The 17138-nt window shown below is 43.6% G+C and overlaps 1 protein-coding gene across 43 annotated transcripts in view; it reads right to left on the bottom strand.

The window, feature by feature from the left end:
* MAGI1 (membrane associated guanylate kinase, WW and PDZ domain containing 1) overlaps positions 1 to 17138 on the bottom strand; it is a 688074-nt gene that overhangs the window by 68151 nt on the left and 602785 nt on the right. For all 43 annotated transcript variants that reach the window (XM_008260898.5, XM_070050628.2, XM_070050629.2 and 40 more), the window contains 4 exons: positions 16228 to 16352; positions 13320 to 13412; positions 4701 to 4883; positions 3083 to 3703 (listed from right to left, as the gene is read on the bottom strand). In XM_008260898.5, coding sequence (XP_008259120.3) covers positions 3083 to 3703; positions 4701 to 4883; positions 13320 to 13412; positions 16228 to 16352 — 1022 coding nt within the window. The remainder of the gene's footprint in view (positions 1 to 3082; positions 3704 to 4700; positions 4884 to 13319; positions 13413 to 16227; positions 16353 to 17138) is intronic.

Raw genomic sequence — 17138 nt, 5'->3', positions numbered from 1 at the left:
GAAAAATGGACTCAAAATACTACAAATGGAATGTACTGGATCTTAACGAAAACAAATGTCAACAATGGGCTCGAGGAGTAAGAATTAAAACACACACTGCCTACATAGCCCATTCTGCCCCAAAGTAGAAAAGCTGAGAAGGCTTGGTCCTCATGATATGAATCCTTGAGATTCATGAGGAGTGTAGATTTAATGAGTTTGTCAATCTGCTTAGTAGGAGCTAAAACAGAAATGAGATTCATTAGAAAGAAATCAACGAAGTGACCATTTACTTTCTCATTTAACCTCGCTGCTGTCTCGTTCCTTCATCAAACCTCCTCATTATACCTCAGCACACAGGAGGGATGATTAAACGTGAGCCCTGATTCAAATAACTAAGACATGGCAGAAACAAATATATTTATATGCTTTCCAGAAAGATTAATAGTAGCTGGTCCCGGCCTGCCAACTGTAGATGTACAAACTTTCTATCCTGTACATAAATCACACACAGGCATACAGCATATTTTAAAGACTGCTGATGTTACAGTGATTTTAAATTACTCAGGTTCTGGCATAAACTTATGTAGATGTTGACTAACGTGACATATATATTTTGGAGCTTAGCATATGAATGTTACAAAGTTGATGGCATTAACACAAAGATGATTTTAGGAATTAGGAAAAAATAATACAGACACATTTCAAATCAAGGAGTATGTTTCTGTATCAGATATTTGCTAATTTGGGCAAATGCATCACAATATGGTTCCAGTAAGTGCTATAAATTAGTGTGTTGTGATGAGACTATTTTTTGACTTCCTTAAAAGTGACTCTAATAGAAGAGAAAATCTCTAGATGTCGTATGGTTAACAGAAATGAAGCAGCAAAGGGATTAGATCAGAAAGCAGAGTGATTTGTGACTATCAGATGAGCAGGGTGTGACGCAAAGATATGCCTGATAGATACACCAAGAACAGTCTAAAATTTCCCAGGTAGATGGCCACAGAAACCAGCAACTATGTAAAAGCCAGTGTTCTTCTGGCAGGGCAGAAAACTGAACTGGAGGCCCTGGAGTCAGGACGAATTTCTCAGTCCTACCATGAGCTGGCACCTTCCTACCTCAAGGGGAAGGGGTACCGATGGGGTGAGAGCCACACACAGCTGTGAAAGTGCTTTGCCAATCAGAGACACATCTCTAAGAAAGGCAGGATCACCATCATCACCATGGCTGCCACCATTGCCACGCCCACGTACAAGTCACTTCCTACTGCATCTCGGTCACTGTTCAAGAGCCAATTATTTGGGAATCAAGAGATCCAAGTATAAAGAGAGACTTCAAAATTGTATTGGCGCAAATAATTTTTTTTTTTTTTTTTGACAGGCAGAGTGGACAGTGAGAGAGTGAGAGAGACAGAGAGAAAGGTCTTCCTTTTGCCATTGGTTCACCCTCAAATGGCTGCCACAGCTGGTGCGCTGAGGCCGGCGCACCGCGCTGATCCGAAGGCAGGAGCCAGGTGCTTCTCCTGGTCTCCCATGGGGTGCAGGGCCCAAGCACTTGGGCCATCCTCCACTACACTCCCTGGCCACAGCAGAGAGCTGGCCTGGAAGAGGGGCAACCGGGAAAGAATCCGGTGCCCCGACAGGGACTAGAACCCAGTGTGCCAGCGCCGCAAGATGGAAGATTAGCCTACTGAGCCGCAGCGCCAGCCGCAAATAATATTTTTAAAAGTAAAATCTTCACAATGGCTTTTGTAACAGCTCAGGAAGGGTTGATTGAGCATTCTGATTCATGCCAATAGTAGCTCTCAATTCTGAATTTCCTTCTAACGACCCCAATCATCTTGATGGTAGAACATACAACTTCATGAGAGCGGGAGAATGCGGCTGCTGTGACATGAATTAACTCCTCCGGTGCAATGGAATCAAGGGGAAATAATAATCGGGGTCTGAATCTCTTTGCAGAGGGCCTGAGTATGTTGTGCACAAACAAATGATGCAAGAAAGATTGGGAAAAGTAGAGTCTCAGGCACATTGCGTGCAGTGAGCAGTCACAGTGGGTCACAGATACATATCCGGGGAATGTGGCATTTCCGAACTGTGGACAGTGGTTCTCAGTGTGAGGTCCTGGGAGTTCTGATGGGGGACAGAGTGGGGAAGACTGGCATAGACTCAGACAGTAGACTAACATCTCAATATTGAGAGTATTCCTGCTCTCTGGGATTCCCAACCACTTCTCTAAGATGTATTGTGAGGTATGTTTTTAATTTGATTTGTGACGCTGCTGTTCCTGAAAGTATGAATAACCACAGACCAAGTCATTCATTTCAAAATGCATTCATTCATGAATACCCAAAAGGAATCAGGTGTTGTGTTCAATGCAAGGGAAAATCCTGCCAACCTGTAGACCTGCGTCCTGAGCTTATGAAGCTGGTTGTCTAGTGAAAGAGAGATAAAGATCCAACAACAATTACACAAAATAATACCTGTGATAATGATGATGTGACAAAGGACATCACAACGGGGTGACACTGAAGAGGTGCCAGGGAAGTGTCAGGGGGCTACGTCAGAGCAATCAGAGAGTCCCTCTCAGGGAGGGCACCTGAAGGAGATTAAGCCAAACAGATCACTCCAGGCAGTGCAAAGGCCCTGAGGTAGGAAAGGGTTGGAAGCATTAAAGGAACTTCAGAGAAGCCACCATAGCTATAGCACAGCAAGAAGAGAGAGAGGAAAGTGAAACAAGGTCGAGAGTGCACAGGAATCGCATTGTGCAGGTTTTGCGGGACAGGTTCAAGAGACTTAAAGGATAAAAATTTTAAAATCTTAATGGTTGAAAAAAGACACAATATGACTTATAATTGAAAGTACGAATCCAGCTATACATGAGTAACAGAATGTATAAACCAGAGGCTTACGTTGCTTGTGTAAACCGTATCTGTTTTGATTTGGAGAAATCAAAAAGATGCTCCAAATGCATTTGCAAATACTGAAATAAAAATGATCATAAAGGAACAGACACGAAACTCCAAAGTCACCCTAAGACCAGCCACATAAGCAATGGATTCAGGGTTAAAAAAAAAAAAATCATCACAGAACAACGTACCTCCTCGCTGCACCAACAGCGTGACCTCACTTCCCTTCGGACATTCGATCAGCATGTCCACCACCTGGTTGTGCGTGAGGGCCTGCACGTTCTTCTTGTTAACTTCCACGATGAGATCCCCTTCCTTCAGGCCGCGGCACCTCGGGCTGTCGACGATTTGCTTCACTCTCTGGCCGCCACCACCAGGACTGTCAGCTATAGTGAAACCAAAGCCCATCGGCCCTTTCACTATGTGAACGGTGATGAGTTCTGGCTGAGTGGCGATGGAGGAGGCCAAAGAGACAGTGTCATTGGGATAACCTTGGGAACTGTTCGAAGTCACATCAGCAGGGCTGCTCGGCCGGGCATCCTTCATGCCATTGACTTTGCCTGTTTTACTACTGTGACTAGCTGGCGAATCGTAGGTCTCTTGCCCATTCACAATAATTGGTTCTTTATCCAAAATGGCCACCGAAGTCACTAAACTTGTATTGGGGTCATCTGGGTCAAAAGGCAAGGGATAACCTCGGCACAGTTCAAGGTCCACGCTGGCACCGATGGGGATGGACTGGAAGATTTTCACAACTTGAGCATGCGTGTGGCCCAAAACACAAGTGTCGTTCACACTGACAATGACATCCCCTGAAAATGTAAGAGTTTGGGGTCAGAAAACACAGCACCCTGCAAAGGTGAGTCACTTACTGTAGCCCTGTGACACAGGAGCTCAGAACAGACCATTGCAACACACTCATATGACACTTTGGCATCAAGATTATTTGCAGTTAAAGACACTTTTATTCTTCCCGAGAGGAGAAAAAGCCCACGTGGAAGATGTCCCCCCTGATATCAGGAGAAGAGTAACATTCTTGTCATCAAGTACAGAGAGTCCAAGTCAAGAGAAATCTGTGCAAACCCACCGGGTTCAACACCCTTTATCTTTCTACCCATGTCTCTGCCTGTTTAACCCAACCCAAACTACTCTGCCTGATCACATTTTCACAGCTTAACTACTCTGTATCTAACCTGGTATATAATGAGTCTTCTGGTTTTCACTTTCTCATAGGGTCCCTTCTCACATAAAACTCAAAGTAAATAAACCTGTACGTTTTTCTCAGGCCCAGGCAACAACCCTAACAGGGAAGCAATAAAATTTTGCCTCCTCCACATTGGCAATACAAAGTTGAACTGAACCTAGACTTGCGGGTGATACCTGGTACACATAGAGTGCTTCTATTACTTATTTTAACTACAAATAAAGTGTGCTGTTAGCATCCAGTGCCTTTCCTGCCAGTAAGAATGCAGTAGTCATTGTGAGAACACTGGAGCTTGAGTCTTTAAAAAAAAAATGTTCCTGCAAAAACTCAAGTTCAGAATTCATTTATTTAAATGGATCACATTTTTAGTAAATTATTGCTTAGCTGTACTCTAGATCACCCTAATAGCTTTCCCTAAGTTAAAATAGCTTCAAAGATTTCCATCTGTGTCAAGGGATGCATTTCTCTAATAGAGAAATCCAACACATTTTCCAAGTATTTAAAGGACATTTACAGACCCATGAAATCATGATGCTGTTTGCTGCTGTCCGGGTGTGGGTAGCAGGTGCACCACACAGAATGTGCCAAGGTCATGTGGACTCTACCTGTTTCCATCTTGCCATCCAAAGCAGCAGGACCATCGAGGACCAAGCTCTTGATCTGCAAAAACTCGTCAGGTTCATCCCCGCCGACCACGGTGAAGCCGAAGCCTCGGCTGCTTTTCCGCAGCTTTGTGTGAATGAACTTCCCTTTCAATTCAGAAGGGTTTCGTGTAAAAAAGGGTTTGCCTGGATGAAAACAAGAAAAGTACATGGAACATCAGCAGGACTGAAGAGGTGAATTAAGCTCTCCAAGCTTGTGCACAGGGGCCTTTGGGAAGATGTGTCTTCAGAAACACCTCTCCTGGGTGGGTCTTTAGCCTAGCGGTTAAGACGCCCACATCCTGCATCAGAGTATCTGGGTTCGATTCCTGGCACAGGCTCCAAAATCCAGCTTCCTGCCAATGCAGACTGTGGGAGGTAGGACTGATGTCTCAAGTAATTGGGTTCTTGCTACCTACATGGGTAACTTGGATTGAGTCCCCTTCACTCTTGGCTTGCCCATGGCTTTTTTGGCATTTATGGAGTAAACCAGCAGATGGGGGCTCTGTGTCTCTCAAATATATAAATCAAAATTTTTTAGAAGGCTCCTCTTGATTTCAGTATTAAAGAGTATTCCTAGACCCCCTTGTTCAGCAGAGGGAAATAATATACAGAGCACATCACCTCTAAGGCCTAAAAGAAAAATCTAGAAAATGAAACAGGTCTCAGGTACGTGATGGAGTTTGATAGCATCTGCACTGTGACAAGCTCCTCCACAGAAAATATGATTGCTCTTTGTTTTCTGTCTTTGGCTTTGTTTCATTTTTGATTTTGCAACAGTGCTTCCTACGTGCTACTCTGGGCTTGGCTTCCACTTGGAAAAACAGCTGAGCAAAATCATCAGTTTTTAATCAAACAGGAAACTCACACTGCAAATGCACAGATAGAACTAGGAAATAGAGTCACAAAAACAAATTTGACAAGAACATTAAAAAAAGTCACTGTTTTGAAAATGAAGCCTCATAACTTTAGTTTGTATCAGCTTCTAAATCTCTAAATTTGGGGCTAGCACTGTGCGTAGCAGGTTAAGCCTCCACCTGTGATGCCAATATGCCATATGGGCACTGGTTCAAGACCTGGCTGCTCCACTTCTAATCCAGCTCCCTGCTTATAGTCTGGGAAAGCAGCAGATGGCCTGAGTGCTTGGGCCCCTGCACCCAGGTGGGAGGAGACTGGGAAGACACGTCTAGCTCCTGGCTTTGGCTTGGTGCAGACCCAGCTGTTGCAGCCATTTGGGGAGTGAACCAGCATCTGGAAGATTCCCTGTCTCTCCTCTTCTCTATGCAACTCTTTCAAATAAATAATATACCTTAAAAAATACTTATTAAAAAATAATTCTCTAAATTAGCTGATTTTTCCCTATTAATTCGCACCTTTTAACAATTTGTGAACTAGCCAACACGTGTCCACTGCTAACATTTACTGTTTAAAAGGATATGTGACCTGGGATCTTAAAAACACACACACACACACACACACACACACACAGAACACAAAACCCTCAACAAGGTGCTGGCATTGCGGCATGGTGGGTTAAGCCGCTGCTTGAGATGTCTGCATCTCGTATCAGGGTGCTGGATGGAGTCCTGGCTGCTCCGCTTCCAATCCTGCTGTCTTCAAATGTGCCTCAGACAGCAGCAGGTGATGGCTCAAGTACTCAGGTCCTGCCACCCACATGGGATACCAGGGTGGAGTTCCTGGCTTCTGAAGAGGTGAACTAAGCATGATAAAACTCTCCAAGCTTGTGCACAGGGGCTATTAGGGAGATGTGTTTGCAGAAATACCGCTCTTGGCTTCTGAAGTCAGCCTGGCCCAGCCCCAGCCATTATGGTCATTTGGGGAGCAAACCAGTGAATGGCAGATCTCTCTCCCTTTCTCTTTCCATCACTCTGTCTTAAAAATAAATAAAAATACTTAAGAGAAAACCCCCAAACTAAAGAGTTACTAACAATAGCCACAGAACTCCAAATTCAGCCATCTTATTTAACACATATTAATAGTAGGGGCTGGCACCATGGTGCAATAGGTTAAGCTACAGGTTGCAATGCCAGCATCCATATAAGCGCAGGTTCAAGTCCTGGCTGCTCCACTTCCAATCTGGCTCCCTCCTTGTGCACCTGGGCAACAGTGAATGGTGGCCCAAGTAAAAGGGCCCATGCCACCCACATGGGAGACCCGGATGGAGTGTCAGAATCCTGGCTTTGGCCTAGGCCACCCTGAGCTATTGTGGACATTTGGGGAGTAAAGCAGCAGATGGAAGATGGGTCTCTCTCTCTCTCTGTACATGTCTCCTCTCTCTGTTTCTGTGATTTTGCCTTTGAAATAAATCTTTAAAAAAATAAATAGTTAGATGGGGCCAGCACCATTGCATAGTGGGTAAAGCCCTCGTCTGCGGTGCCAGCAAACCATATGGGCACTGGTTTGAGTCCCTACTCCACCAGCTCCCTACTAATGTGCTTGGGAAAGCAGTGGAAGATGGCCCACGTAGGAGATGGACCCAAATGGGAGACCCGAAGAAGCTCCAGGCTCCTGGTTTCAGATCAGCCCAGCTGTGGCCATTGTGGCCATTTGGGGAGTGAAATGGCAGATGGAAGGTATCTTTTTCTGCCTCTGTCTGTAACTAACTCTGCCTTCCAAATAAATAAATAAATCTTCAAAAAAAAAAGTTATATACACACAGCTAAATAACTTCCAAACACTGCACAAGGAATTGTTGAGTTTTCTTAATGTAGTAAAAAATAATATTCTGGACACAAATCAAAGTTTCATTTTGGTTTTATTAGACATTCCTCTGAGAAACTGGGATTTCTCTAGTTACTTAAATAGTGGACACAATTCCATGAGCAGAATTTTCCCTCTCTGCTAATTTCATTTCCTAGTCCTGCCCTTGCTATTGCTTCCTCATCTGTTCCACCCTTCTTCTACCAAAAACGTTAGCCACGAAAACAACAGAAGAACACACACACACCCCTGTAGTAGGAGCCTGGCACCCAGGAAAGAAAGTTATTTTTGGTTAGCTCCATCTAAAAGGCCTTAAAAGGTCTCTGGGCTTGCATACAGCTTTTAATTGCATATTTTCAAAGATTCTGGCTCTGAACAATAAGGTTCTTCTCAACTGCCCAAGTCGAAGGCCAGCTCACAACACCCTCCTCCCTAACACAGTCCCAAGGTTTATTGGAAGCTTGACAAACTCCATCCAGCCCTGTCGCTATGGCTTAGGAGATGCCTGAGGAGGATGCACAGTGCGAAGTCATCTGCCAGAAAACCAAGAGGGTGATGTCACCTGCAGCAAGGGCTTTGGGGAGACAGCTGCCAAGGCAATTAGTGGATGGAAAGTTGAGGACAGGTGATCCAACAGGAGTTGGGGTGGGAAGGCCTAGACTCCAGCGGCAGAGGCTGCTGGGAGTTGAGGGAAGAGCATTTCACTTACACAGGGACATCAACAGCTGTACTTTCCAGGGGGACCTCCCCGACTACTTCATTAAAGGCTGTGGTTCCTCCTCCCTCCTTTAGTTCTGTCCTTAGCATTTACCACCTTCCAAACATCTGAGCTACTGGCTGCTCTCCTGTCTCACTGTCCCCACTCGCAAGCATCAGGGGGCACTGCCCACGGCCCTGCGCACATGTGAAAATCCGCAAGAATCTAAGCACCACGAGGATTCCTTTTTGTGTTCACTGCCTCTGGAATATGGTCCGGTATATTTTAGGTGCTGAGTGAATGAATAAACAAACAAAAGCACAAAGCTGTGAGACTTAACCTACCTTTGAGAAGCCTAAAAAGAGATGTTGTGTATTAGAATTTTGTACACTTCTAACAGACACAGTTAGAAGATGTGAAAATGTGCCTGGGAGTCTACCTGAAAAAATTTTGAATACCATTAACCAATTCTGGGATTAGAATGTTTTCACCTTGATAGAGACAGGAACAGACTTTGAAATTGTACCATGGAATCCCGTATCCTATGTGTAACTGGGGAGAGATGATCAGAGGTTTTCCCATTTTGCACACTTTATTATGTTTTATGAATGGGTGGGTCATTATCTAAGGTAGCTTTGGGGAACAAATGCTGTTCTCTCTCCAAGCAGTACAACTTGGAGTTCTCTGCTTGCAGCTCTGTATTAACATGTAATGTTTGGATACGCCACCTTCTGTTGACCATCCACCAGTTCTAGGACCTAGCTATACATAAAAATCACCTGGGTAGAGTCTAGAAATTCTAATTCCTACCCTAGACTCACTTTATCAGGAGCTCTTGGGTGTTAGCTCAAAACCTGAGTAATCCTTGTACTTGAACAACACTTGAGTGCTTGTTTCCCACTGGGCTGGCACTGTGTTTGATACTAGAGCTCAAATGCCCTCTACCAGTGCTGTCCAGTAGCACTTCTGCTACGATGGGAATGCTCCATTCCTGCACTGTCTGATATGGCAGCCACGAGCCACATGTAGTAACGGAGGCCCTGAAACGCAGCTACTGGGACTGAGGAACTCAGTTATTCATTTTTTAATTATAAAAAACGTATATGGAAAACATACAACCTGTGGCAACCTTACCAGACAGTATGGAACACAGACTATGCAATGAGGCATCATGTGAAAAACAACCACACCAAGGTTTTAGACAAAAGTTAAACCAATCCCAGTGACAATGAGCCTTCAGATCTGTGCTCAACTGCTTACTTGCGGTGTGGCCTCGAGAAAATTACTAAAGCTCTCTTTAAGTTTTGCACCTACCACACATGACAGTTGTGATGAGTAACTGTGGCGGACGATGCCAATAAAGTGCTCAGGCAGGTGCCTCGCACACAGGAAGAGCTCAGAGGTCTTTATTTTGACAGTGTTCTTGGTAGAGTGACTACAGCAGAAGGGTGGCTCCAAAAATCTCCCTTCGAGCCTACACTTGAAACTGGAGAGTTTGCCTGAGAGCACATCTCTAAATCCACTACATGCTGGGATGAGAAGTGTCTTCTTGATCCGGGGAGAGTTCAGGTGAGCAGTGAATTTAGCAAAATTCACATCAAACACTCTAACCGAGTTAGGTATACAGCTTCTTCTGATAATACTATCAACACTCACATGGTACATAACACACAAGACTAGATAGCGGACTAGCAAATGGGTAACTGAGGATCTCAACCAATGAGAATAAAGTCTAAGTGTTTATCACAATTACACTTTGACTACAAAGGTCTGGATTCTAAAAGGTTTCTTTGGTATCAATTACATTCCAAAGATTCAAAGACAAAAACCAACATGGAAACCATGCAGTAGAAGGACTGTAAGGACAAATGAGCCAATGCCAGGAGAGTTCAGAGAGCAGAAACTTTTCCAGGCCACTATCAAACCCAAGCAGACTAATGAAGAAAGGAAAAACAAAAAGCAGAGAAGAAAAAAATCTGACAGGACATTTCTCATGCAGGTAAATGCTACCTCGACTCTACTCAGTTGGTGACTTAAGCGTTTAGCACCCAGAACCCAAACCTTAAAACTTTAATTTATGGAATTACTGATAATCCTTTAAAGAAGCTTGGCCTACCTATCATATACATATGGGTGGATGGATGGGTGGATCCAAGAGTACTTCATGTAGTTCATGGGAAAACAGAATGAATAAAGTTCATTTTGGTGCAAAAGTTTTTGAAAGCCATGCATTGTTTTTTTTTAAATAAATATTTTATTTATTTATTTGAGAGAGAATCACACAGAAACAGAGGGAAAGATAGAAAGGTCTTCCATCTGCTGGTTCACTCCCCAAATGGCCCCAGTGACCAGAGCTGGGCCCATCCAAAGCCAGGAGTCAAGAGCTTTTTCTGGATCTTCCATGTGGGTGCAGGGGTCCAAGCACTTGGGCCATCTTCCACTACTTTCCCAGGACATAAGTAGACAGCTGGATGAGAAGAGATGCAGCCAGGACATGAATCAATGCCCATATGGGTTGCTGGCACTGCAGGAGGAGGCTTAGCTTACTACGCCACAGTGCTGGCCACCAAGCATTGTATTTCAAAATATACTTTTTTCATGAGCTTCCTGAAGACCCCTTGTATGCATGGACTTCAAAAATTTTAGCCCTCAGATAAATTTAAAATCCCATTTCCACAAACTTTCTGAGGTACCCTCATACACATATATATTGTTACACTCAATTATCAACTTCAGCAGAAATTAGGTACCAAGGATTGGAGCCTGATTTGAGATTAGCCACAGTGGAAAAAATATAATAATCATCACAGTCTCCTGCTTCCACGGGACCCAAAGTCTAATGAGGAAATTACTGTTAAATAACAGAACACAAACAAACATGAACCATACCTGCTAAGTGTTACAAGCGAGACAGACAGGGTGCTGTGAAGAGTGAATATGATACGGGAATCAAGGAAAGACCTCAGAAGAGCAGGGGTTAGCAAAGGAGGGAGTTGGAAGGAAAGACAGCTGTACACATGCAAAAGCCAAGAGATGGTCCAGCTGCACCGATACAAGGGCGTAACAGAGGGTGGTGTCACTAATGGACTGTCAAAAAGAGAAGGGCAAGATTATGGGAGCCTGCAGAAGGAATCTGATAATTAAAAAATATTAACGAAGCCACAATCATGTTCATATTAATATATTATCTACTAGGTTCTAGTTACTATCACCACAAAAAAGTATATTTATGCCAGAAGAAATTATTTCTATCTAATTTCAATATTAATCTAGGGCAATGTCAGCACAGAATTTCTTCCTTATAAAAATTATCATAGGGAAATAAAAATCAGAAAAGAGTATCCCACCTAGCTTTCTTTTTTTTAAACTGCAGTCTAATTTTTTAAAATTTATTTGTAAGTCAGTTTGATGGAGAAAGAGGGAGAGAGAGAGAGATCCTCCATCAGCTGGTTCACTCTCCAAATGATCAACAGCTGGGGCTGGGCCAGGCCACAACCAGGATCCAGGAGCTTCTTCCAGGTCTCCCATGTGGGTGCAGGGGCCCAAGCACTTAGGCCATCCTCCACTGCTCTCCGCTGCTCTCCCAGGCACATTAGCAGGGAGCTGGATTGGAAGTGGAGCAGCAGGGACTCGAACCATTGCCCCTATGGGATGTTGGTGCTGCAGGCTGTGGCTTTATGTGTGGCGCCAGAGCATTGCCCCCACCTAGCTTTTTCCACACTTGAACTCTCTAAAAATGCATACAGGAAGAAGGCAAATCTTAGAAGTACTCAAGAGGAAGGAGGCCTGAAGTAGCATGGTTCTGGAGCCTCCAATGTTCAAGAATGAACCCCTCTAGGGGGTTTAAACTATTTGTGAATGTAAACCAGTGAGACCCACTGAAAAATAAAACAGGTATAAATGCCAAAACTGGGGCTGGCGTGTGGCACAGCAGATTAATCAGCAACTTGCAAAGCTAACATCCATATGGGAGCTGTTTCAAGTTATGGCTTCTCTGTTTCTGATCCAGCTCCCCACTAATGTGCCTGGAAAAGTAGTGGCTAGGGGCCCAAGTACTTGGCTTCTGTTACCTATGTGGGAGACCCAGATGGAATTCCAGGCTCCTGGCTTTGACCTGGTCCAGCCCTGGCTATTGTGGGCATCTGGGGAGCAAACCAGTAGATGGAAGATCTCTGTCTCTCTCTCCCTCCCTCAGTGTCACTCTTCCTTTCAAGCAAATAAATAAATTATTCTTTAAATGCCAAAACTGTGGCACGAACAGGGGATAAGAACTGAAAAGTGCAATATTAAACCATTTACACTGACAGGAAGATCTCAGATAAAAGCAAATATATTGATAAGCATTCTGAAATACTTAATGCTGAATTTTGAGTTTGCTTTATTCAACATAGTATAAACAGATTCCAAGTCAGCAATTCCCAAGTGTAGAATGGTTCTGCACCCCAGGGACATCTGGCAATATTTGGAAACATTTCTGGTTGTCACAGCTGGGGGTAGGAGATGGGGTGTATGCTCCTGGCAACTAATGGACAGAGGCCAGGGTGCTGCTAACCCTCCCATAATTAAGTCTCACACACCGAGAATTATCTGGCAAGGCCAGCATTGTGGCACAGTGGGTAGAGCTGCTGCCTAGGATGCCGGCACCCCAACTGGGCAGCAGTTCATATCCTGGCTGCTCCACTTCTTATCCAGCTCCCTACTAATGACCTGGGAAAAGCAGTGGAATATGGCCCAAGTACTTGAGTTCCTGCACCCATATAGGAGACCCAGACTGGCCCTGCCCTGGCTGTTGTGGCCACCTGGGGAATGAACCAGCCGATGGAAGATCTGTCTTTCCTTCTCTCTGTGTAACTCTGACTTTCAAATAAAAATTGATCTTTTAAAACAATTATCTGGCAAAAAATGTCAATAGTGCTGAGGCTGAAAACTCTTAGTTTAATTGTTCATTTAACAAGTAGTCCTGACTTTGAGAGTATCACCAAGAGTTAAAGAAACTGACTCAGAAAAATTTTTTGGACAAGTCTGATTAACAATACATCCAGATCTGCTTTCATTATTAATGGCTTTCACTATCAAAGGAATGATCTGAGAGTTACAAAAGCCCACTTTTTAATAACAAGATTTTTTTTACATAAAACCAAGATGCAATCACAAAAACACCATACCCTGAAGTGGAGCTTCTCTGGCTGGCTCCGGATTGCTCGGGGGGTGGCTTGGAATCACAGGAGGCACAAGGGATGAATGATCTTCCGTCCACTCTAGAATAAAGAACAGAAACAGCTTCCTGTTTTTCCTTCTAATGGCTGGACGACTGACGAGTCCCCTCCTTCTTGGTAACACCCAAAGCACTGAGATCAAAGGCAGAGAGCTTTGAGTCCATAGAAAAGTAGAAAAAAAAAAAAAAAAAAGCAGCTTTGAGTCGGTAGAAAAGGGAATACAGTGGTGTGGGCTGGTGAGGGGAGGCTGGGCCCCTGTGCTGCGCCTGGGGTTCGGGAGGTTAGATGACAGAGGAGGCTGAGCCTGCCCAGGCGGGGTATGAGGACAGGGATGGCTCCATCAACTGTGAGCGCATCCTAAGCCTCCCAGCTCCACAGATTCAACAGGGCCACTGAGTTGCTGCAGGCAGAAGCAAGATCCTGCCACTAGGAGGCCACCTAATGTCTAAAAATAAAAGCCATGATTCTTCTGGAAAAAAAAGAGAAAAAGAAATTGGTGTCTGACCTCTTTTTCTCCTGTCAGATGGTCATGGAAACAAATATTGTGATACCTATCTATTCACCCATCAATCAATCAATTGATGTATTGATCTCAACACACAAAACCTCTATTTCTCCAGAGTCCAAAGTGAGAATAAGAAATATTGATTGGTGATCAATATATTTAACTATATATAGATATATATACCAACAAAAGCTCCACTTCTCTGTCTAGAATCCCAACTGGGAATAAATAGGAAACACCAGGGAAGACAGTCACCCAGGACAGTCCTACAAAGGAGAAACGTCACTAATGTGATTCATACCAACTGCAGAGGGAGCCAGGCAGAGGAAGGCACTCTCAGCAGGTTGTTCAGGTGCAACTCTGAAACCTGGGGTGGGGGGGTGTCATGACTCTAATCCTGATCCTAACCACGGGAGTACTTCAAAACATTCATGGAAAATCGGAATAACACATTATTTTGATAAAAACTTGTGAAATCCATGTATAGATTTTTTTTTAGTAATATGCATTCACCATGAACTTCCTAAAGTTCTTTCCTCTAGTCTTAATCACCTTGGAGGCCCAGAAGTAATTCACAGTGAGTGTGCTTTGGGGGTCTCCTGGCTTCACTTTCTAGTGCAGCTAACACATTCAATCGCCTGTTCCCATTCCACAAACTACTTCTGAACACTACCAGGATTCACACCTTAGAAAACACATTCTTTTAGAGGCTCTTTTTAAATAGAAAAAGAATTAAGGTATAGAAGAGAACTTTATAATGGGCAAATAAATGTAGACACATGCATCTACACACTCTTTAAATTACACAGGGTAGGGCAGCAGTCAGCTAGCTTGTATACAGCCTGGGAGCCAAGAACAGTTTTCAAATTTTTAAATAGCTGGGGAAAAATGTGGAATATTTTATGACACATGAAAATGACATGAAATTCAAATGACAGTGTCCAGAAGTAAGGTTATACCGAAACACAGCTACACCAACTCATTTACAAGTTGTCCATAGCTGTTTTTATCTGCAACAGCAACATTAGGTGTCACAGAGACTGCATGAATCACAAAGACTGAAATGTTTACTATATGGCCATTTACAGAAAAGTTTGTGAACCCATAATCTAAGGTATTGTATTTATTCAATATTACAGTATCCAGAAGTACTAGACTTGACCTTCATACATTTGATATTCACATACTGAAGGGGTACTCAACCCATAACATTAAAATGTTTTAATCAAAAATTGGAAAAATCTAATTATCTACTAATAAATGGATAGTTAAATAGTGGTGAAGACATTCATAAAATGGAATATTATGTAGCTATTAAAAGTATATAATAGGGGCTTGTACTATGGCATAGTGGGCAAAGCCGCCGCCTGCAGTGCCGGCATCCCAAATGGGTGCCGGTTTGAGATCCAGCTGCTCCACTTCCGATCCAGCTCTCTGCTATGGCCTGGGAAAGCAGTGGAAGATGGCCCAGGTCAGTGGGCCCTTGCATCCACATGGGAGACCTGGGAGAAACTCCAGGCTCATGGCTCATGGCTCCAGCTATTGCAGCCATTTGGGGAGTGAACGAGCAGATGGAAAACCTCTTTCTGCCTCTGCCTCTCTGTAACCCTGCCTTTCAAATAAATAAATAAATTTTGTAAAAAAAAGTAAATATATAATAAAAATATATATTAAATGACTCTGATAAGTCTAAGAAATAAAAAGTGAGCAAACTATGTATAGTTATGATCTGATTTTGTAAACACATGAAAATCTGCAAACCCTTGGGAAACTTTTGCACAGTGTTTACCTCTGAGAATGTGATAGGGCAAACAGGTAAGAACCTCCTTCTCTTTACCCTGACCTTCTCAGATTTTTTTCTTATAAACAACATTAAGTAACCCGTCACTTTTTAAAAGCACTCAAAATTACCATCTCTTTCTGATTCTTATAGGTCATTTCCCCCAACTTAAAAGTGAGTCTCATGTCCAGGAACTCAGCTTAACGGGGAAATGCTAAGAGTAGCTGGGAATGAGACAGTGGCTATGAAGAACCGTGCCACGGCAAGGCGAATCCATCAACCACGAGACAGCTCCTGGATCAAAGGATGCTCTTATCTAGTTATCTGGATCAAAGGACGCTCTTGTCTAGTTAAGGTGGAGGTTGGGAGCTTTTGAGTTGGGACCCCACAGCAGCTATCCAGCGGGGCTGCTGGGATTTCAGCAGCAGCTCTGTATTCTTGCTGCCGGGACATCAACTCAGAGTGGCAGAACGAATCAACCATCAAGGCCAGTTTTGACCACACGGGGGTGTCATTGCCCAGCCTTCGCCCTAGGTTCCTTGCTGGAGAGAAGTCTCCCGGGAAGGGCTAACCTTCTGCCGGCGGCGGCTGCTGCTGCTGCTGCTGTTGCTGCTGCTGCTGCTGCTGCTGCTCAAGCTGCTTCTTCCGTTTGGCTTCTAGAACTGGATTCTCATATTGTGTCTTCCTGTTGATGTGGCTGGGGAAGAAGGAAAATAATATTCAGCTAGGCAACACTGCATTTCACCAGCAAAATGCCAATCAGGCCAGTACTGGGTAAGTGGGTGGTCTGAGAGGCTGACCCTCCAGTGTCAAAATGCACCATTAGGAAGAGGCCATAAAAACAAATGGTTTCCATTACTGAATGCTTATATGCCCCTAGCACTGTGTTAGCAGTTTTACATGCATTTACGTGAAAATTCCCAGTAACTGACAGCATGGTAAATTCTACTTTTATCCACAAGATTGTCCCCCCTTATTTGTGGGGGACATGTTCCAAGATACCCCACAGATGCTTGAAACTGTAGGGAGTACCAAATTATACGTATATATATATATGTATAAAATATATATTATATATGATTGACATGCTATATTACAGACATGGGATTTATGTAAATATTATATATATGATTGACATATATATTACATGTAGACATGTAATTTTTCCTACATATACATACCTATGATGAAGTTTAACTTCAATATTAGGTACAATAAGAGATTAACAACTTGCCATACATCTCAGCAACCTCAGTACATGATTTCATTCTTTCCTTACTTAGAATTCTCACCTTTTCAGTGAAAAGAAGCACTTTACAACTTCTCTTGACAAAATCGATTTGCCAGCGTCCTCACTCTTGCTCTTTGGGGCATCAGTCAGTAAGATAAAGCTTACGTGAACACAGACACTGGGACACCTCTGTGGATGACCTGATAACGGAGAGGGCTACCACGTGACTAACAGGTGGCTGTGTATACAGCA

The sequence above is a fragment of the Oryctolagus cuniculus genome, chromosome 10, assembly GCF_051225735.1.
Source record: "Oryctolagus cuniculus isolate XC-2025 breed Fujian yellow rabbit chromosome 10, ASM5122573v1, whole genome shotgun sequence".
Classification (NCBI taxonomy): domain Eukaryota; kingdom Metazoa; phylum Chordata; class Mammalia; order Lagomorpha; family Leporidae; genus Oryctolagus; species Oryctolagus cuniculus.
This window is presented reverse-complemented; position numbering and strand designations above follow the sequence as displayed.